This window comes from Danio rerio, chromosome 12 (genome assembly GCF_052040795.2).
Source record: "Danio rerio strain M-AB ecotype USA chromosome 12, GRCz13ab, whole genome shotgun sequence".
NCBI classification, from domain to species: Eukaryota; Metazoa; Chordata; class Actinopteri; order Cypriniformes; family Danionidae; genus Danio; species Danio rerio.
The window spans coordinates 32,512,867-32,536,567 of record NC_141032.1 but is presented as its reverse complement, the minus strand read 5'-3'; the positions used below and the strand labels follow the sequence as shown (position 1 = coordinate 32,536,567).

The window sequence follows — 23,701 nt, the reverse complement described above, 5'->3', positions numbered from 1 at the left end:
ATGTTAAAGTATTTTTTTATTGTTAATTGTAAATGGAAAAGGTGCATATAGACAAAAATAGACTTAAAAAAAACACATTGTTTAAAAATGTATTTGATATTTTATATTTACTGAAAATAAATTGACATTTTGGATATAGCAAATTGCCTTTTAATAGTTCATGAATGAACACATTTGACACTGTTAAGGTACAAAGTGTCTTGTCACTGTAGTGGTACCTTCATGGATCAGATTTGAACCTTTGATGAAGGTACAATATTGTATCTGCAGGTTTTAAAAACCAAAGGTACATTTTTGTTTCCCATGACACAAATCATGTCCTTAAGGGTACAAACTGCAATGGTACAAATGTGTTTCTTTTTCTTATAAGGTACCATTCTGTCTCATAAAAAGGTACTGCCCCAGTGGCAAAGGTTTGTACCTTCTTTGGTACAACATTGTATCATTTTTTCTGAGAGTGTATTTATTGAGAAAACATTTTTTGTAGGGTTCTAATAGTGGTACAGTATGAACAGAAACACCAATGCGCACTCATTCTCTTTCTCAAATACAATTCAGACAGACAAGACTGTAGTACTGTATAACAGTGCCATGATTTGTTTTTTAGACTGACTGTGGAGTCTGGGAGGGGAGAGTTTTAGGAACAGGGTCATACCACCGGGTACATTTATCCGGCAGAAAATATGAAGGAAAGCACCCAGGGATTTCCAAGTGACTCAACATGCAGACCTCCCACTTGTAACGACCCTCTTATGGCACAGGGGCTTGTATTTCATGTGTCGTCCAGCACACAGTAATAACTACGTCAGACAGTATGATCTGAAGCAGAGTTTTATTACTCAGCAGAGCTTAAACACCATTTTCATCAAATCTTTCCCTCAAAAAAGACAGAAAAAGGTGAGGTACACAGTAGGGGTATCAAAACCATCTCTTCGTTCTGTTTTAAAGTGACACACAGGTTTGTTTCTAGTAATCACACTCGTTATACTTGTATGTTTTGTGATACTATAAAAGCACAATGCTGTTAAATGTCCTAGTTCTCTGTCATTAACCCTGCTAGTAACACAGGAAACTGCTGGAAATAATAGCCAACGGCAACCCATAATACATCTGCAAGCTGAGACAGTGTGTATGGGAACAGCATTATTCGGCAGCAGTATAAACGACAGAGATACGGCCCTGATATCAAGTCTATACCTGGCACAAATGCTATGGCTACAGCTCCGACAATCCCACGTCAACACAGTGGCAGTATTGAAACACCTCTGAGGCAGTCATTTCAAAGGCTTTTCTTGCTTTACTCAAAGTAAAACACTGTTATAAATATTGCAGAAAAAAATCTGAATTTTACAAACGGATTGTCCGATTCAGAGGAAGCGGGGTCAGAGCAGGGCGATGTCTGTTTTAATTGCACAGCTGACCTCTAGTGGTGAAGCATAATCTTTTTTTTTTTTTTTAAAAGAACTAAAATTAAATTTTATAAATAATACCATTTCATATAAATTATAATTATAATCACCACCGCCTCTTCTGACTTACAGACTAAAGAACTTATCTCTGATGCTGATTTGGGCTTTGGCTACGGTGAGAACATGCTAGTTTTTGTGTGTGTGTTCATTCTTTTAATTTGGTTCATCTGGCTAGTTTGTTTGGGACCAAAAAAATATATTTAATATTTAGGGTGTGTTGATAGGTTTGGTTTGAGTCACCCTTAAATGCATAAATGTCAATATAGGCTCATTCTGAAAACGTAGCCGTACATATGTTTCTGGAGATGACGAATTATGTAGCCAGAGCTACGTATGGCTGAATTTCATTTTTAAAATGAATGCTACAGGGTGGTATGAGGCCGTTTCTTTTTATGCTTACCAGTTGCTTAACTCCGTATGGACGGCTTTCGCGCTGTTACCAGTTTTTCCCATGAGCTCGCCATGTACGTTGGCAGAATTGAGACGCAGAGAGGAGTTGACCATGACGACGGGGAAAGAATGGGTGAGAATGAGGTAAAATCTGAAAACGTGGTAAAAATCAGGAGAGGGGTTTTCTTTTCCTGTATTGCTTTTGAAAACTGTTGCTTGGGTTTAGGAAAATGGGTGGGCAGGTCAATCAATACTATTGGTTGGGTTTAGGGAAGGAGGAAGTCAATCGGTCAATCGGTCAGTCATTTAGTCTGTCAAACAGTCAGTCGACAGCGGCCTCTGGTGGGTTTACGCAAGAACAGCGGGCGAGAGAAATTTGAGATCTCAAAAAAGCATACACTGCGGCCGCTGGTGTATTCGCGAAAACAAAAACTACAAAAAAATATAGCTCCTGGGATGCATTTGGCAGTCTTGAGAAATGTGTATACATTTTCAAAATGAGCCTGGGTTGATAAATGTTCTGTCAACCATTATTGCATAATCAGGTCTTTTGCAACCCGAACCTTAATCAAAACATAGATGAATATTTAACTGCTGCAATGGCATAGGACTCTACTGATAAATAGAATAATAATGCAAAACTTGTGGGATTTGAGGATGAAATCAGATTTTAATATCACTGTTATCTGTATGATCATTCAATATATATTCAAAATTAATATTTTGATTACTGATAGCTTATTTACCAGATCCACCATCCATTGCCAGTGACACTTATAATTGACTATAAACTATTCTGTAGTTTTAAGCCATTATACACGTTACTAATTATACTTTTTTGGTTTAACTGAAAAACAAGAATGAGGTGAAAAGTAATGTGAGTGATGTGCCTGGTTGCTAGAGACCAAAAGTATGCATTTAAGGGTTAAAATGAACTCTGGTGCGATTGGTTTGTTAGTGTGGTTCATTTAAAAAAGTGTATCAATCTGAAGTTTCTATCCCTAGATCACACTAAACAAGTGGACCGAGACCGCTGATAAGCAATTCTGTTGCATACTGAAATCAAAAAGCAGCTTGGTCCAAAGACATCTAAGGGAACCAAATTAGGACATGATGTTCCAAAAATGGCTGGAATACTTAAGAATTTCTTCATTCTTTCCTCATCGTAGTTTTGATGTTGCCCATTCTATGTTAATATACAGTACAGTACATGACAGAAAAATGTCTTTTTTAAAAAAAGACAAACAAACCACGACTAAAAATGTCATTTCATACCAAGAAAACTGAAACTACAAGTATAAACACAGCCATAGCGTGAGTTCACTTAGTGCTCACAGCCATTTTTCAGAATGAATCTTAAAGATACAAATCTGCTTTTATTTATCTTTCATCAGACCCACCAATTAAGATTTGCTAAAAAAGTCATTTATGACACTTGAATTCAACCTTTATGGACAGTATGAAAAGTTTGCAATAAAAAATCAGATATGCTTGAGCAGACTGGTAATCTTATTTTTGAATCTTTTTACTTCATGTCCTGTTTTTGGTCTGTTGAGATGTGTTTGTACCATGCTGCTTTCATATTTCAGCAAAACCGTGTTCATTTGAATGTGGTTCAGATGGCAGTGTTCACACTTACTGCATTTATTGCATTAACAAAGCAATTGCACCCCATCAGGCATGTTGATGTCAAAACGACATTAAAAACACATAAAAAATGCAAATTGATTGTTTGTCAATCGACTACCTTGATATCAAAATGACATCAAATTGAAATCAAGTTCACATGCATTGTAGGGATGTGAATTTTGTCATTTGTAATTAAGGCTTTTGGATTAATAAAATGTTTGTTATATTATAATTAGGACACAATATTGAAAAAATCTGACATTGCAATATTTTATCTTTCTGCAATATATATAGAGTTGAAGCCAGAGTTATTACCCCCCCCCTGAATTATTAGTCCCCCTGTTTATTTATTTTTTTTAATTTCTGCTAAATGGAGAGAAGATTTTTATAACACATTTCTAAACATAATAGTTTTAATTACTCATTTCAAGTGAAAAAATCAGAAAACAATTTGCTTAAAGGGGTTAATAATGTTGACCCTAAAACGTTTTTTAAAAAATTAAAAACTGCTTTTATTCTAGCCCAAATGAAACAAATAAGACTTACTCCAGTGAAAAAAAATTATCAGACATACTGTGAAAGTTTTCTTGTTCTGTTAAACATCATTTGGGAAATATTTAACGAAGAAAACAATTCAAAGAGGGGCTAATAATTCTGACTTCAACTGTATATTGAGATGTGAATACTATTTCAGCTCTACAGTATTTGGAATGAAATCATTAATTTAGATTGACTAAAATAGTCTTGGAGTAAATAAAGCAAAATGCAAACATAAATAAATAAAATAGAGCAAAGATAAAAGTGAAATAAGTAGTGCTTTATGGTTTTTTGAAGAGTGAGCGGTCAGATATTCAGTATAGCGATTGATTAATCAATAAAACGCTGTACAGTCTTCATTGCTTATCAGCTATCATCCCAATTCAACTTTGCAGACATGGCGATGCGACAGTTGTGGAATGCACACATTGCAATATCGATGTTGTAATGATATATTGTGCAGCCCTAATTATAATCCTTGTTGTGTTGTCATTTTGGTGGTCAAAAGAGCATCACAAGCGGTTTATCGATTTGGATTTTGACATGTTTTTAATGTAATGCTTGACATCCATTTGATGTCAAAATCAAAATGCCGACTAAAACCAGAGAACATTTTAATCAAACCAAACCTGCCGTTTTTAAACATACCCTCATAGGACTGTGACAAGGCGGCAGAGTGCTGGTGGGTGAAGACGCCGATTCTAGTTTCTAATGCTTTCCAGAACCTCGGCTCCACAGGTGGAGGATCTTCAGTAGCTCTCACTTCCCGCTTTTAACGCACTTCAAAGCTCTGGTTAGGCCTGCAGCGGCAGGGGGGCACCAGGGATCCCTAAAAACCCACCACCTTAAAGGCCTGTTTAGAAGGCCATCCCTGCTGAGAGCCCCCGGTTCCCCATCTAAAAAAATTACAGTCCTGTTTTACAAGAAGACCAGGAGGGAGGAGGATAAATCTCTCTGGTCCTGGAGGCAGGTTTAATGAGCACAGGCACACCATCAGCTCTCCTTGCTTGCTCTATCTAGGGGTCACGTACACCGCATTTTGCTCATTTTCAAACACGTGTTTAAAGATAAAAATATCTAGATTTGGGAAAATATTTTTTGAAGCAAAATAAAACTTTTTTTTGTGTGCATGTAACTGGATGCAAACCAAAAACATAAAAAATAAAGGAAAAGTAAATCAGAGGACTATAGCTCTAATACATCATATGAGTGACTGATAAATTAAAAACATGCACAATCTGTTAGTTAGAAGAGCTTGGCTTTCTTCTTCATGTCGTTGCGCTTCCAAAGAGGAAGTCTGTCAAATTCGTGGATCTCCATCCCAAAAATGTCAAAGAACGTGTCGGGAGCCAAGTGGCGCTGGAAATAAACGAAGGGAGAAAAAAAATGATTGGATAATTTGAAATCATTAGGTATGTGTTTAGCTAAAGGAAACCTGATAATATGTATTATTATTCTTAATACTTTCTTATGCTGAATACTATTTATTAATGCTTATTATATACTCTAATAATAATAATAAGTATTAATTTTATTATTATTATTATTACAAAGTGAATTGTAATATTACAATTGTATTGATTGTCACATATGTATTTATCTAAGAAGGAAATCCGATAATATATTATTCTTATTATTCTTATTATTCTTCTTCTTATTATTTTTTCTTAATTGTTATATACATTATATTTTTACAAATTAAAAGTAGTAATATTACAAAAGTATTGATTTGTTTAATATAATTGAGATAATGAATTGTGCAATAATAAATAACATTAAATAATTATTAAAATAATAATTAGTGCATTATTTGTATTATTATTATAGTTACTTAAATTTTACATTTATATTTGCTTTATTATTAAGTAAATATTAAGTAGTAATATTATGTATAATAATAAGTATTATTATTTTTATTAATATAAATAATTAAAAATATTCTCTAGATGTCGTTGCGCATCCAAAGAGAAAGTCTGTCAAATTCATGGATCTCCATCCCAAAAATGTCAAAGAACGTGTCGGGAGCCAAGTGAAAAAAAAGTGATAATTTGACATGTCACGTATGTGTTTAGATAAGAAGGAAATCCAATAATATATATTATTATTATTAATAATAATTGTTATATACTGTTAATAATAATAAGTATCAATTTTATTATTGTTACAAATTAAAAGTTGGAATATGGTATACAATAGTATTGATTTGTTTAAAATTATTGAGATAATAAATTTTGCTATAATAAATAACAGAAATAATATAAATTTAAGTAATTAGTGTATTATTCGTATTATTATTATTATTATTATTATTATTATTATTATTATTATTAATATTATAGCTACCTAAATTTAAAACTATTTATATTTTATTTATTATTAAGTAAATATGTAGTATTATTAGGTATAATAGTAATAATAATAATAATAATAATAATAATAATTCATATTATTAATATAATTAATAATTAAAAATATTTCCAGGATTTTACTTTTCAGCTTGCAAAATTAAATGTTGATATAAATTGCCAAAAAACAAACGAAAAAACAACAACAACAACAACAACAACAACAACAACAACAACAACAACAACAACACAAAATACACATTGACTCATTTCATTGGTCATAGAGTTCCATACAGTAAAGCTGTTAGGTGTTATTTACCTCCAGTCTCGTCCTGTCCACATCCTTCGGGAGCTTAGTACGCCCTCTGTTGGCGACAGTGAGCATTTCATATGGGTACACCTTTACAAAAGGAGGGATTGTGTTGTTATGGAGAATGCTATGCGAGGCATTTGCCAAACACAATGTATTGCTGAATGCAAATGGATGAGGGAATAATGCACGGTCATTACATTCTAACACGGCACACAAACATCAACTCTTGCCATCGCCAAGCACGCGGCGCACGTGAGAGGGTGAGTATGCAGAGGAAGGGCAGAGCATGCAGTGAAACACAGGGAAAAGGGTCTTGTGTGTGAGAGAGTGTGAGCAGGTATTTCCATAGCAGAAAGTCTGTGTTTCTTGAGGAAAGAAAGAAAGAAAGAAGTGCTGGATATGGGTAATAAAGTGCTTTAAGTGATTAGGTTTAGCATAGAAGATAACTAATTATTATACCATAGTTTCCCATTCGTTTCTATAAGGATATAAAAGAAAAATATGAGTTCCCCAAAAAAGTAATTTCATAGCTATATAAATCATATGAATAAAATACATCTGATTTTTTTTTTTTTTTTTTTGGTCTCATTGGGGGCCCATTTTTTATTATTAATTTATAATGCTACACTTTATACAGTACTTGTAATTGATAATGTTTCTTAATATTATTGTCAATATTGAAAGCATGTTGTGCGTTTTTATACAGTTCTTTTTAGGATACCTTTTAGTATTTGAACAATTTTGCAATTCATTTACAACTGTTAGATCAGCTAAAATGACTGATGGCAGATTTTTCTTTTAACCTTGTTTGATTGAGTGAGCCTTATTATAGTAAAATCCTATGAGAATGCATTTGTATTTTATTTGAAAAAAACTCTAAAGCAATCTTTGCTACTGAAATTTTTATTAATTAAATAACAATGCAATAAAATACATGCACCGGCCACTTTATTAGGTTCACCTGCTTGCTAATGCAAATTTCTAACCAGCCAATCACATGGCAGCAACTCAATGCATTTAGGCATGTAGACATGGTCAAGATGATCTGCTACAGGTCAAACAGAGTATCAGAATGGAGAAGAAAGAGGATTAAAGTGACTTTGAACGTGGCACGTTTGTTTGTGCCAAACAGGCTGGTCTGAGTATTTCATAAACTGCTGATCTACTGGTATGTTCACGCACAACCATCTCTAGGGTTTACAGAGAATGGTCTGAAAAAGAGAAAAAAAAATCCAGTGAGCGGCAGTTCTGTGGGTGCAAATGCCAGTTCAGAGGAGAATGGCCAGACTGGTTCCAGCTGATAGAAAGGCAACAGTAACTCAAATAACCACTCGTTACAACCGAGGTTTGCAGAAGAGCATCTCTGAATGCACAACACGTCCAACCTTGAGGCATATGGGCTACAGCAGCAGAAGACCACACCAGATGCCACTCCTGTCAGCTAAAAACAGGAAACTGAGGTTACAGTTCACACCAAAATTGGACAATAGAAAATTGGAAAAATGTTGCTTGGTCTGATGAGTCTCAGTTTCTAATGCAACATTTGGATGATAGGGTCAGAATTTGACGTCAACAACATAAAAGAATAGATCCATCCTGCCTTGTATCAATGGTTCAGGCTGGTGGTGGTGTAATGTTGTGGGGGATGTTTTCTTGGCACGCTTTGGGCCCATTAATACTAATTGAGCATTGTGTCATCGACACAACCTACCTGAGCATTCTTGCTAACCATGTCCATCCCTTTATGACCACAGTGTACCCATGTTGTGATGGCTACTTCCAGCATTATAACGCACCATATCATAAAGCGTGAAGCATCTCTGACTGGTTTCTTGAACATGACAATGAGTTCACTGTACTCAAATGGCCTCCACAGTCACCAGATCTCATTCCAATAGAGCACTTTTGAGATGTGGTGGAACTGAAGATTCGCATTATGGATGTGCATCCGACATATCTGCAGCAACTGCGTGATGCTATCATGTCAATATAGACTAAAATCTTTGAGGAATATTTCCAGTACCTTGTTGAATCTATGCCATGAAGGATAAAGGCAGATCTGAAGGCAAAAGGGAGTCCAACCCAGTACTAGTAAGGTGTACCTAATAAAGTGGCCGGTGAGAAATATTTTTAATAATTATTTTCTGTTTATTTTTTTTTTAAGAATGGGTAACTATGGTTGTGCCAGCAGTATTAGAAAGAAATTATAGTGCTTTTAATGCTAACACTACTACAATTACCAGTCCACAGTCATGCCAGTTACGGTTGCCTACAATGCTGGGAAAACCTATTAAGTTCTAATCTATGCAATCTTGCCAATAACTATTATCCAGAGCTGGCGCATTAAGCCAGCCCTAAAAGAATCAGGGTAACTACAGCAACAAAATATTACCATATGAAACCATAAAGCCTCTTTAACAAGAACCAGGAGTTTAAAAAAATCAATATGGTGATCTTGAAACGGTGTGAAATGCCACATGAATAATCATATGCATATTCTCATAGCACTAGAAAATATCCTAGTAATGCTAGTCCGCTGACCATGGCCTTTAAAGATGAGCCAAAAGTACAGTCCTGACTTATGAATAATCTTGGTTTTTGGGAGGGTATGGTGATTATTTATTGCACACGTAGGAGCAATTAGAGATGGAAGAGAGAAAAGAAATATAATTATTTTGAAAATATTTAGGATACTTGCTTTATATTCCAACATATTAGGCATAGACATTCCCCTGTCCATTCTTGTAATGGAATCTTGGGCATCTTGGGTGGGCTACAGAACAGAACACATACAGCGTGATGCCAACGATAAGAAAAGAAAGCAGAAAGTGTTTTCAAGAAACTTAGGAAATAGTCTGGATCTGATTCCTAACAGCCATTGCTCTGTATTAAGTTCTCTGGAGGGAAGTGAACGTCAAATGATCCATGTGATGTGCTCATACGGGTCGAAAGTTTTCTTTAAGGTATTTACTGTATTTAATGTTTCAAACCCTTGACTGTGCTCTTGTCTTTCCCCATGGCTCAAACTCAGACACAAGCATAGCAATGAGGGCATGAGTGCCATTCCGGTTACATGTAGCATGATTTTGACTTCATATGTGCATGACTGCTGATGCACATGCTTAGTAGCTAATGCAGCTCAGTCACATACCTTGAAATCTGTATAGATCAGAAAGAGATAGAATGTTATTAAAGTACTGTAATTGCTTCCTTTTTAGGTATTAGATGCAGTCACTGTATTAGAAGCACTGGAATTTACCTCTTTGTCCTCCACAAACGTCCCCATAACTGTTGTATTGAGAGAGTTCTGTAGATTGGGGCTAGAAGCAAAGACATGAAAAATATAAAAAAAAAACATTTTTTAATAACTATTATCAAGAATTGACATGAACATTTTTGTTCAAAGTTCCAAAGTTACTTTATCAAAGTGTTTTCATTGGGCACAGTTTTGTTGTTTGAACATTTTATGTTATTAAATTTAAAATTAAGTAAATTAAAGTTGCATACAAAAATGCACTTAAATGTATTTCATATATTATGGGCAGGGCCAGACGGAATCTGCGGACGTTTTTTGCTATTTCTGCAGATAATTTTGGTAAAAATCTACGGATTTCTGCGGAATTATTTTGGGAGTATCCAGCGGAGTATCATAACTATAACCTTAACATATGAAATAAAAAGTAATAAATTACTGAAAAAAAATGAATAAATTAAGATTTACACATTTACTCAAGTAAATAAACAGAATTAATGATGGGCTAAAAATCTACAGAAATCTGCGGAAAATCTGCGGAATTCTCTGCGCGCAGATTCCGTATGGGCCTAATTAGGGGGCATTTTTCATAACCTTATTTAATATCATTTTCATAGAGAATTAAGACATTATAGGGTTGTTACCAATCAAATGAAATCAGTAAATAATAGCTGCTAAAGTGACATTTTTCAGTGGATGTTTAATGATGTTCAAAAATAGAATGCAAGCATTTGAAAAATGACAAACTCATTATGAGCTTAGTATTTAACTTTATTTAATTGTACAAAATATGGATTATGTGGCAGCTTATCCATGTATATTAATTGAAGCATTCAGTAAAATTATTTATTAGTTTAACAATTTATTTTAATGATTTATTTAGAAAGAAAGCTGGTAACTTTATGAATTGTTTACTGATGATTTGTTCAAAAACAGGCTTTTTTTCTGGACTGAAACACCACAATGTTGCTCTGAGGCAAATACTTATTCTTCATTCAGACAGAACTGCAGCTACTTGTGGGTAAGTCTGAATCCAACTAATTATTTTGGAATTAATAATGGAGCTTTATGATCTTGGTGAATAGACTGAAAACTGTCAGCACTTTTGTTAGCCATTTAACATTAACTTATTGTTTAAACACAATGTCAAATAAAATCAATGTTAATTTTGTAAACTTATTGACACAAGTGAACAAAAAACAACAACAATCTGGTCACACCAATTTGCTTAAACAATATAAGTTTTAAACTTAGGAAACTTTTTTTGTTGCTGTGTTTGTTCGTTGAGTTTGTGTGTGAAGCTCTTTGGGTTTGTGTGCTCATTTGTTTTTTGTTTTTCCATTAGACTCTAAACTGAAAAAAAAAAGATTCTTCTTGGGTCTTCCTTAGATTAATAGTTTATGCTTATGCTGAGTGCTATTATAGAAAATTCAACCTGGCTTGTGATACTCACTATGCTATAAACTACGAATCCACAGACAATTGGTGAGTTGAATGGTCTTAATGTCAACCCCTGCCTGTAATATCTGAATTAAAATATGCAACTATATACAGTTGAAGTCAAAATTATTAGCCCCCCTTTGAATTTTTTTTCCTTTTTAAAAAATTTCCCAAATGATGTTTAACAGAGCGAGAAAATTTTAAGGTAAAAATGATTAGCCCCTTTAAGCTATATTTTTTTTCAATAGTCTGCAGAACAAACCATCATTATACAATAACTTGCCTAATTACCCTAACCTGCCTAGTTAACCTAAATAACCTAGTTAAGCCTTTTAATGTCACTTTAAGCTGAATACTAGTATCTTGAAAAATATCAAGTCAAATATTATTTACTGTTATCATGACAAAGATAAAATCAATCAGTTATTAGAAATGAGTTATTAAAACTATTATGTTTAGAAATGTGTTGGAAAAAAATCTTCTCTCCGTTAAACAGAAATTGGGGAAAAAGTAAACGGGGCTAATAATTCAGGGGGGCTGATAATTATGACCTCAACTATATCTATTATTTTTCTACAATTTCATTATTTTACAATTTCATTTGTGCAACACACAGTATATGTACTTCTGAAAGGCTAAAACTTACCCGATGGAGGCCATTGCGTCCATACCCAGGCAGAGATGAAGTTTTAACGGTTTGAGAGTCTATAGCAAAGGACAGAATACTTTTATATACTCATGTACTTATACCAGAGTAAAAACAGTAATTAAATAAATAAATATATAATAAATAAATTAACAATAATAAAAAAGATATATGCTTTGCTTGTTTTATATGTATGTGGCATAATACCTGTGGTGCAGTTAGCATACTGGGAATCAAATCGCTGGGCAGCCACACTTCGTACATATCTCTCTCTGTTCATCTCCTTTTCCATCTCCTCTTTCAGAATAAGCTTCCCAAGTCCAGACTGGATCTGCAGATAAACACAGTTTGAGTTTTGAGTGTTGAGTTAGACGTTTATTGAGAGATTATGTAAAATGATATATTCAATTAAAAATAGTATTCTAATAATTTCACAGATGTTTTATGTGCCTTAAAACCCCCAAATCTAGTTAGCCAGGAGTTACATTGTTGTGAAAATTAAATAAAACAATGTGTATAGTGTGTGTAAATAGCATAACATATACTGTAAAAAAATCTTGCTGCACCTTTTTTTAGTTGAATCAAATGAACTTTTCTTGTCATCTTACATTACAGTAAATCAATCAAACTGACTAAAATGTTAAATTAAACTATGTATAACTTATATAATTTAGAATAATGGGGCGAGGCAGTGGCGCAGTAGGTAGTGCTGTCGCCTCACAGCAAGAAGGTCGCTGGGTCGAACCTCGGCTCAGTTGGCGTTTCTGTGTGGAGTTTGCATGTTCTCCCTGCCTTCACGTGAGTTTCCTCCGGGTGCTCCGGTTTCCCCCACAGTCCAAAGACATGTGGTATAGGTGAATTGGGTAGGCTAAATTAACCGTAGTGTATGAGTGTGTGTGTGTGTGAATGTGAGTGTGGATGTTTCCCAGAGATGGGTTGCGGCTGGAAGGGCATCCACTGCGTAAAAACTAGCTGGATAAGTTGGTGGTTCATTCCGCTGTGGCGACCCCGGATTAATAAAGGGACTAAGCCGACAAAAAAGTGAATGAATGAATGAATTTAGAATAATTCAGTAGTTTGGAAGATATATGCATTTAATTTGCTGCTTTGACAAAAAAAGACAAAAGCATGAAAGCATTAACACACTCTTGACCTTGCTGAGGTGTTCTTCCTGAAGGTGTCTGCGTTTCAGTTGCTCTTCCTCCTCTTCATCCCGTGATCGACTCCTTCCATCTGAACCTGATTAGAATAAAAAAATGGAGACCAGAAAAAGTGAAAGAGAAGAAATGTATATGTTTGCCATGTCATCACCATGTTTTTGTATCCATGCTAACCTGCAACAGAATCTCATGGAAAACTAGTAATGGAACAAAAATGACACAAGCAAAAAATAATAATATATAAACAAATAATATATAATAAATGACAAGAAAACATGATCAGATTGAATGGAGTAATGATTCCTGATTGGAAATATATTTGATTTATCTGCGTTGGCAAATATTTGTGTCTGGAGAGACGTAGCGTTTCTGAGACACAGCTGGATCTAGGAGCAGACAGTCAGAAATAACAAGCCAAATCTTCCAGCAGCAATTCAAGATTTATCAATCCAAACTGTTTTGTGAGCTTCATTAAATTCAAATAAAAGGCTTCCTTGAATATTGGATTTTATATGTACTGTTTGGCCCGGCAGAGCCCACAGCGGAACTGTACCTAAAGCAGCGAGGGACGGAGGGCACGGCCAGTAGTCTGTCTCGATCTTTGCGGTTTCTTCTGGTCGAGGAGCATGAGCGGCAGGGAACTTGGAGGATTTGATGATGTCATCAGCGGACTTGCTTTGGGCTGCCAGGGCAGCTGAATCTGAATCGGTATTATGGAGGAACTAGACTATGAGTGATGGGCTCTCATAGATTGATAGTAAGAACAGTATGGTCCAATTAGTTCAAAGCATGACGTTTTAGAATTTCAATATTTTTAAAAAAATTGCTGAATGTTTGTGCATTTGTAAAATATTCTTGATATCCATGTTCTATATACAGTCAATCCCAAATCATTCATACCCCTGTCTAATTCTGACTTATAGTTTTTGTTCAAATGTAAATATAAGCTGAGAAATATTTTTCTTCCACAATGATGCCTCTTGTACATCATTTTATTATCTTTTGGGAGAAGACAGTATCATTTCTGGTCTAAAATAATAATAACTTGCTGGTTGAATAAAAGTAACTTTAAGTCAGAACTTGCCAGGGGCATGAATAATCTTAGGCTTGACTGTATGCACTTTAACTTTATTAATTTACTGCTTTGAATGTCAATGGACAGTACTGCATTTGATACAGAACATGCTACTGTTTGCAAGTTTTTTTAATTATAAAAAGCAAGCAGAAAATGTAGATATATACTATATATAAAATAAACATAAAGTGTATTTTAGAAAAGACTTGACAGTTAAAAAGTGCTGTTCAGTTTATTGAAAGTAACCTGATGTGTAGATTGACAGAGAACGGAGTATGCAAAACTGAGACCAAAGCAGAGTCATGTGAATTGTCAGTGAAGCTGCTATGGGATCTGGCAAGTTAGAACTCCATGCAATTAGACTGCAGAATCAAAGCTTGATGGCCATTGTTAAAGAGATTTAGTTTGTTGTTGGCGAATCAATCGTGAGAAAACGATAAAAAAAGAAAGATTCTCAAATGAGAAAAGCTTATGTCAAATGGTACTTACATGTCAACATGGGTTGTGATCATAGCATCATAATCACAAATTAATGGATGGATGGAGTCAACACACATGAATAAATAAAAAATAAAAAAAATAGTCAGGAGTCATGCTTGCACACACACCATGATAGTCACCAAAAAACTTTTTTTGGGTGTGTAAATTAAAATGTTTTATGAAGATAGATAGATAGATAGATAGACAGACAGACAGACAGACAGACAGACAGACAGACAGACAGACAGATAGACAGATAGATAGATAGATAGATAGATAGATAGATAGATAGATAGATAGATAGATAGATAGATAGATAGATAGATAGATAGATAGATAGATAGATAGATAGATAGATAGATAGATAGATAGAAGGGTACGCAAGCTGTCACTGGGGTGGTACTTTAAGAGGAACACTTTTGTACTTTTCTCAGTGGCTTAGGTGAATTTTTTACAACACTATTTAGATTTGCATCACAGTTTATGCATTTCTCAAAACAATTAGTGCAAAAGCACGTCACTTGCTCAAAATGGATAGTTCATTCCTTAAAAGCAAGTATTGATGTCAATGATACACTATATACTATTTGCACAGCCATTTGAAAACTACAGTAAAGTTAGACATCACTGCATTTAGTGAGGTATCTGAGTACAAGACAGTAAATATGTTTCACATTTTTACTGCATTTGCTCTTTGCAATTCTAATTTATTCACAGCATTGTGCAAATTAATAAATACAGCCTTATTTACAACAAGCATTCACTTCCTTTGGATAGAGCTGTGCACAACTGTAAACAACATTGCAGACCATATTGGAACTGAACCTACAACATACACAGGTCTGTAAATCATTCATGAAATTGATAATTTTAGAAGACATTTTCAGGAAAAAAGGTGTACATTTTTTAATAAAATGAATAATAAAATTAGCTTGACATATTTTGACAACTAGTTCAACATTTTTGTATGTAATGAAATGATAAAGTAATGAAATGAGGACTATTACTTTTATATGGAATGACTATTTAGCATTCACAAGTTTAGTTAATTTTGACTGACATGACATAAGCTAATGATAATGTTATAAAACATCAGAGAGTTGTATGAAAGTCATTGATGCATTTCCAAAAGCATTTACAATTTGTTGGACGGAATGAGAAACTGCTACTATGATGTGCACAAATGACTAATTGTTTTGAGAAATGCATTAACTGTTGTGCAAATGTAAATAGTGCTGTGAGAAATGCACCAAAGCCACTGAGAAAAACTGTAATATGAACCTTTTAGGTACAAATGTGTACATTTTGATAAGGTATTACCCCAGTGACAGCTCACGTACCTTTATTTCTGAGAGTGTAGAGAGAATAGTAAGACAGACAGACAGACAGACAGACAGACAGACAGATGATAGATAGATAGATAGATAGATAGATAGATAGATAGATAGATAGATAGATAGATAGATAGATAGATAGATAGATAGATAGATAGATAGATAGATAGATAGATAGATAGATAGATAGATAGATAGATAGATTAAAAGCATAAAACTTGAAGCATCCATACCATGCTGTTTGTAGATTGGTGGTTTTCTATACATGTTAATGCCTTGGTCTGCGAATTAGAGAATAAAGATCTATTTTAATAATACATTTTAATGCAGTCTCAGTTACAAATAAGATTTTCCAATTAACCAGTTCCAATCATGATTTGCGGAAAAGCAATACATATATTTTGTCTGAAGTGTCTGAATAACAAGTATTCGTCATAAAAAAAAAGATCAGAATCTACTAAAAGAAAACAATAATTAAGAAAATGCATAGATGCATTATGGTGAAAGCCAAAGAAAGATGGAAATTAAAGAATGGAGAAAGACACTATAGAGAACAACAGGCAGATGATGCTCCAGCTCCTACCTGGGATGTGGAAATGTTTAGGGGTCAGAGAGAGGGTCGGGGTGGCCGGCCGAGAGGAAAGGGGAGAACTCCGGCCACTGGATGGCTCAGTGCCTCCAAACAAGAAGAGCAGAATAAGCAGGAGAAAGAAAGAAAACAAAATAGAAAGAAAAAACAAAAGAAGGAAAGAAAGAGAGAATAATGACGGAATAAATCTTCACTGACGGAAAGATGGATGAACAGAAAAGGGCTTTACAGAGAGGTGAAAGAGACGGATTGAATCATGTGGGTCGACACCACCAAAGAGAACAAATGTTGAAGGAAAGACGGATCGGAAAGAGTCTCAGGAAAGCAGCATGCAAATACTTCATAATCATTCACCACAAGAGCCAGAAGACACTTAATACTCACATTGTTAGGAAGCTTTTTTGTTTAAAGGTGCAGTATGTAAGTTTGACACCCAGTGGTTGAATTAGATATTACATTCCTGGATCAAAACAAACGCATGCGCAGGGTGCCAGATTGAAGAGAATCAGACTGTCGATAGTCTGACTATCGAGCCTAAAGGCTGATTTAAGCCATGTTCTAACTAAAAGCAAAGGCAGGCGATAGAAGGAATATTCTTCATATTAAAAGGAGTTTTTGTTCTTACCAACACCTCAAATTATTATATTAGAAACAACTTCTATTTCTTGCAGCTGAACAACAAAAAAACTGACAATAGTCACCTCAGGTACACCTCATGTGCTTTTGTCAGTGTTAAATGCTAATAATGTGAGTTTAAATGCCATTTTACATGACATTTATTGCCAATTCTACTGAAAGCAGCAGCAGATAGTTCACCTCAGATCTTGAAATTAAAATAAACCACTTGAAATTGAACTGTAGAACTGTGACTCAGTGCAAACCAACACATATCAGTGATTCAGAGTGTAAATTATTATAATAATGTAAAGAGGTTTAATATGTATTATTATATTATAAACCTTACCACTTTGTGAGTGAGTGCATATACTGTGCTTCTGAATGGCTGTATTTAAATTTCTGTGGTGTTCATCTGGTGCCAAATTGCTCATCACTGCAAATCTCATCACATTGTGATGTTGTTGTTAGGTCACAAGGTTACAATGTAATCTGCTCACCTAATGTTTATACTCGTATAATTTATATTATTGCTAATTAATAACCTCTTGTGGATCTCTGAGTCTGCGTCTCATTTCGGAGTCTACTACTGTCCACCGGAGGTCGCATTTTGGTCACGGATGTATGTTTTGAGAGCTTTTCTGAACGAATGAATGAAATACAGGGTTTTCCAACAAGGCAACCCGGGGTGTTGAAATATAATTGGCTAAAGTAACATTGGGCAGGTTAAAAGAATAAATAAAAAGACAGATGTTCTGGCACCAAAGGCCCATTCTCAAAGCAGAATATCTGACTTTACCATTGTTTTTCAGATAAACAAGAATGTTCATTTGGCATGTTTCTTAAATATCTGCAAACATATTATGGTATTTTTATGCTTTAGAAGAGTAAAAAAACTTACATACAGCACCTTTAATTATATGACTGAATATCCATAGGGTTAGTTTGTGCTTTTGAGACAAATGGAATATAACTTAAACATTTTCCAAAACCTAGTGGAAAAAATAAAAAATCCCACAACACATGGGAAGTACTGTAGCTCAATTATTCCAAAAGGTTGATTTAAAAATGCTTTTAATAAACATTTTTTTGTGCATTGTAGCTTTTCCTCATTAGATTGTTTACAGTACTAGAAATAATACTAATATTATCACTATTATTCATAATAGCAAACTGCCTAACTGTAATGCAATTATGTCATGTAGACATCCTAATTACAGGTTTACACCGTCTTTTAAAGGTCCAATAAAATGTTTTTTTTTTTTTTAATTTAGATGTTAGTTTCAGTCTGTAATTTTTAAGAATATCTATAATCTAGTGTGCTCCAAAGCAGTGACAAAATTTGCATTTAGAAAAAATAAAACTGATAAAAAAATTAAAGCTTGTAGTTTGTTGCTTCTGCCCAGTTTTTCATCCAATCTTGACCAATTAAATGCTCTCTGGTATCTGAAATGCCCCGCACCCTTCAAGATGCTTGTTATTTGCTTTTCAATTCATGCACTTGAGCTCAGACACTTTCGCTGGAAGAGCTGTGATAAAAATAAAACACAGTTAGGTGTTTTTTTTTTAAAGGTGGAGGAACTACTCAGCCAGCCATATCACCCTGCAGCCCAAGACCACTTACTTACTGAAGCTTAGCAGGGCTGAGCCTGGTCAGTACCTGAATGGGTGACCACATGGGAAAACTAGGTTGCTGTTGGAAGTGGTGTTAGTGGGGTCAGCAGGGAGCACTTAACCTGCAGTCCTAATGCCCCAGTATAGTGAAGGGGACACCATACTATCAGTGGGTGCTGTCTTTCAGATAAGACATTAAATTGAGGCCCTGACTCTCTGGGGTGATTAAAAACCCCATGGCACTTCTTGTAAGAAGAAGAGGTTTAACTCTACTTGGCCAAATTCCTTTTATTGGATATTACCAATTATGGCCTACCAATCATAACCATCCACCAAATTGGGTCTATTGCTGTCTCTCCACTCCATCTATAGCTGGTGTGTGGTGAGCGCACTGGCGCTGTTGTTCTGTGGCTGTCGTTGCTTCATCTAAGTGGATGCTACACACTGGTGATGATGATGTGGAGAGACCCCCTCATGATTGTGAAGTGCTTTGGGTGTATGGCCAATAAATGCGCTATATAAATACAAACATTACATTACATTATGTCCTGCCCTCTCTTCTTTTTTTAGTTGAGATTACGTCAGACATTGAATAAAAAAAATGCACATTTCAATGCACTTAATGCAACCTTTAAGTTCATTTCGAAAAGTCAGTTTCAGTTAGAATGCCTAAAGTATGTAGGCCCTAAACAGTAATATCAGTCACTAGGTTTTGGAACAAAGTTATTAGTATGACAGTATTAGTGATGTTGCTTAATCAACTTTAAGGTGGTCCAAATTCTAAAAGAAAAGAAATGAATAGAAAATGAAAAACAGGGTCAGCATGCTTTAGAATTGCCAAGGGCACCAAATTGCTTTACACACTCTACAACAGCCATGAAGCCAAGACATACCTATGCAGAAAGAATCTGTGGAGAAGACAGAGGGACATTACACATATAAGCATGTGATTAGTTAACTGTGCATTGGCAACTTGCATTACATTTGCTTCAGTTGCATCTACAGGTCAAACGCAGCCCCTTGACCTCATAAGGGTGCGAGTCAAACAGGCCAGGGCTGTGAATTTCCCAAACAGAGACACCAAAAGCACAAGAGTCACATTTTAGCAGGCCTGAATCAGAGGAAGGAGGTGGATTTGTGTCTATGGGACGATATTGACATTGAAAATGAGGCGAAGAGGTCAGGCAACAGGGGTGGAGAGGCCTTACCTTTGTTATGGGGAAGGAAGTGATGTCGAAAGGGGGAGGTAGGGCGCGTGTCACTGTTGCTGGAGCGCAAAGAGGAGCAGAGCTTCAGCATTCCTGCCGGCCGCTCAGAGGAGAGGAGGGCGACAGAGGAAAACAGAGGATGGAAGAAGGAGCACATATGAGCAGAAGAGGGAGGAAACAAGCTCAGGAGGAAACGGAAAGGCAATGCGAGGCCAAGTGCATGAAACGAGGAGATCTCGCTCATTCTCTGCTGGAATCCTATGAGGGAAAGATTTAAATAATTGTACTGTATTGGACTCACCTGGTCTGTGGAAGTGCTGGGGTGACTTGGATAGAGGTGGTATGTAGTTATGGCGGTGATAGACTGGAGAGCCAATGGAGCCCTGGCTGGTGGATCTTTGTATTATTCGCTCCCTCATGTCATAGCAACCCTGTCGCGTCCATACATAAAGTAGCAATGTTTTAAAAAAAACATTATACTGCATTATCATATTATTCATATGGGCTTTTCACATTTAAAATATTTAACCCCTTTATGCATTTATCCCCTGGATATTTTAATTGTTTTTACTTTTTTATTCATGGTTACTTTTTTCTCTGTGTCTATGTTATTGTTATTGTTGGACACTTATACGTGAACTTGTTTGGATATTAAAAAAATCTAATAAATAAAGTTATAAGAAATAGTTAACCCTGGGTCATTCTAAACTGGACTAAACTATTTTGCCTCACAGTTCACATTGCTTATCATAATTTACTACGGGGTTAACTAGGAATCCTGCATATTCACAATTAACAGAGTTCAACAACATTGTCGTGACTAGGATGGAGGCCAGCTACTGTAGTAAGAGCTATGCAGGTAAACCTCACTCCACCAGCCTTAACACACTAGTGACTAACAAATTCAGAGTCCTTCAGGTGTATTTCTAGCTACTGACACTAGAGGTCTTCAGTGTCCTGGTTAGCGAGCCTCCGTGAGTTCAAGTTTGGAGAGGAACGAGTAGAGCTGGCGGTGTTACAGACGTGGATAAGATTGAATTTAAAAGACGCCAGCTAATAAGAGTTATGCTGATAAACTGCCTGGCCTTAAAAGGTGCATTAGAGGCTGTTGTCTTTAGCATTTCATAATGCATGTTTGGCAACACAGCTTGGTTAACAGCTCAAAAACAGCTCTTCATAAACCTGAAATAAATAATAACTTAGCTCCTAATTTCATGCATTTTCACCTGTCCAAGGAAACAACACTAAACTACCTGACAAAAGTCTTGTTGTCTCGTCGATCCCACTTGTAAGAGCAACAAATAATAAATTGACTTCTAGTTGATCATTAAAAAAAGTGGCAGATGGTCAATTTTTCCACTGAATCATCTGTTGAACTGCATCCCAATCATCATGAACACTGCAGAAGACCTATTGGAATCCACATGAACTCACAGATTCTCACAGAAATCAGTTTGGTGAAGGTAAAAATCATGGTTTGGGGTTACATTCGTAGTGGGGGTGTGTGAGAGATCTGCAGAGTGGATGGCAGCATCAACAGCCTGGGGTATCAAGACATTTGTGGTGCCCATTAAATTACAAACCACAGGAGAGAGCAAAATTCTACAGCAGGATAGCGCTCCTTCTCATTCTACAGCCTCCACATCAAAGTTCCTGAAAGCAAGTGAAGGTCAAGGTGCTTTAGGATTTTCTAGCCCAGTAACCAGACATGAACATTATTGAGCATGTCTGGGGTAAGATGAAGGAGGAGGCATTGAAGATGAATCCAAAGAATCTTGATGAACTCTGGGAGTCCTGCAAGAAGGCTTTCTTTGCCACTCTAGATGGCTTTATTAATAAGTTATTTGAGTCATTGCTGAGATGTATGGATGCAGTCGTCCTAGCTCATGGGAGTCGTACACAATATTAATTGGTTTTCCACTGCACCATGACTTTATATTATATCCTCTACATTATTTCTGTTAAGTGACAAGACTTTTGTCTAAGCAAAGACATACCTTACTGTCCTAATTAATTAATTAAAAATCAAAGCATGATCGTATTTTATTTTGGTAAAATAAGCGTAATCTAAAGGCATTTTCCTTTCATATAAGCCACTTCTGATACCAATTGATCAACTAGAAGTCAAGCTATTATTTGTAGTTCCTAAAACTTGGATAGGTGACAAGACTTTTGTCAGGTAGTGTAGGTGCAAACATTGCCTAAAATGTTTTGAGGTTGTCCACTTTTTGATTAGTGAAGTCCTATACCATTTACTGACCGCTATCAAGAAGGTTATGTAGAGCCTGAAGAAGGCTCTTAACAAAATCCCAACACAACAAGTTACAAGAGACATATCTAAATGCATGTTAATACCAAGTGCAAACGGTCTAAAAGTATGAAACGCTGCTTTAATAATGGTTAAAAGTGATGTTTAGAATAAAAATATCTTGGGGTTAAGTGCAATGTGAAAAGCCCTTAAATGTGTTTTACATTAACTACTGCCTCTATTGCGATAAAAATAACCAAACATTATAAACAGCTTCTAACCTCAGCAGATGGGGTGGGAGACAGTGTCCTTGGAGACTAAAACAGAACAGAAACAAGAGCTCTATGTAAGTACAATCATTAAAATTAGCACTAAAAGAGAACAAATGAAACTATACTAGATAGAGCAGATCAGAAATGCAAAATATGTGAGCATTCATGAGCAAATAGTCACTTATATATAAGATTTCTTCAACATTATTTTAGACATAGAAGTTTTTATAACTAAATTCTAATAACAGTTTCTTTTATATTTGCCATAATGACAGTTCATAACATTTTAGTTATTTTGCAAGACTCTAGTATTCAGCTTAAGTGAAATTCAAAGACATAAATAGGTTAGTATGCCTATTAGGCAGGTTAGGATAGTTAGGCAAGTTACTGGATAACTGATTTGTTCTTAAAATAATTCTGGATAAAATATAATGAACTGCTATGATTCAAGCCAAACTAAAAGGACAAGAATTTCCCCAATAGAAAAATTTTATAGGAACTACTTTGAAAATGTCCTTGCTCTGTTAAATATATCATGGCAAATATTAAAAACAAAAAACACCAAAAGGACAAATAATTTTTACGGCAAATAGTGTGCATCCATACATACATTAAATCAAATCTATCCATCTTTTTAATGCATTCTTGCTGCTAAATAGAATTACTTTCTTGAAAAATAAAAACCCTTTACTTACAAAACACCCCAAAACAAAACCTTACTATGCTTGTTTAAAAAAATAGATATTATTCTTATTTTTGCAACCCAGGCTCATTATTGTTACATACCCCTACATACTTCTCTGGAGATCACGAGATATGCCCCAGCAGGTACTTTTTTTCTGCAGTTTTTGTTTTCATGAATCCACAGAGAACGCTGTGTACGCTTTTTCATATATCAAATTACTCTTGCGAGTGCCATTGCCATAAATCCACCAGAGACCCCTGTCGTCTGACTAACTAACTGACTGACCGACCGATAACCCCCCACCCCGACTCCACCCTCTTCCTTAAACCCAACCAATAGTATTTTTTAAAAACACCAATTGGCCCGCCCCCACCTTCCATAATTCCAACCGACAGTGTT

At 35.3% G+C, this 23,701-nt stretch overlaps 1 protein-coding gene and 2 long non-coding RNA genes across 62 annotated transcripts in view; 2 read left to right on the top strand and 1 right to left on the bottom strand.

Annotated features, from left to right (window-relative positions):
- Window positions 1-16,216, top strand: part of LOC108191726 (uncharacterized) — a 99,880-nt gene extending 83,664 nt beyond the window's left edge. For all 9 annotated transcript variants that reach the window (XR_015504264.1, XR_015504263.1, XR_015504256.1 and 6 more), the window contains 2 exons: window positions 10,873-10,957; window positions 13,716-16,216. This is a non-coding gene — a long non-coding RNA (uncharacterized LOC108191726). The remainder of the gene's footprint in view (window positions 1-10,872; window positions 10,958-13,715) is intronic.
- Window positions 1-23,701, top strand: part of LOC147834503 (uncharacterized) — a 755,156-nt gene that overhangs the window by 172,652 nt on the left and 558,803 nt on the right. The gene's annotated exons all lie outside the window — the stretch shown is intronic.
- Window positions 814-23,701, bottom strand: part of ablim1b (actin binding LIM protein 1b) — a 174,229-nt gene continuing 151,341 nt past the window's right edge. For 4 of the 52 annotated variants that reach the window (XM_087275026.1, XM_087275025.1, XM_087275030.1 and 1 more), the window contains 12 exons: window positions 22,627-22,662; window positions 20,399-20,528; window positions 20,098-20,190; window positions 16,655-16,747; window positions 16,305-16,352; window positions 13,736-13,876; window positions 13,176-13,261; window positions 12,230-12,353; window positions 12,023-12,081; window positions 9,933-10,003; window positions 6,690-6,770; window positions 816-5,384 (listed from right to left, as the gene is read on the bottom strand). In XM_087275026.1, the coding sequence (XP_087131152.1) occupies window positions 5,294-5,384; window positions 6,690-6,770; window positions 9,933-10,003; window positions 12,023-12,081; window positions 12,230-12,353; window positions 13,176-13,261; window positions 13,736-13,876; window positions 16,305-16,352; window positions 16,655-16,747; window positions 20,098-20,190; window positions 20,399-20,528; window positions 22,627-22,662 (1,053 nt within the window). In that variant the 3' untranslated portion in view covers window positions 816-5,293. 52 annotated transcript variants of the gene reach the window in all.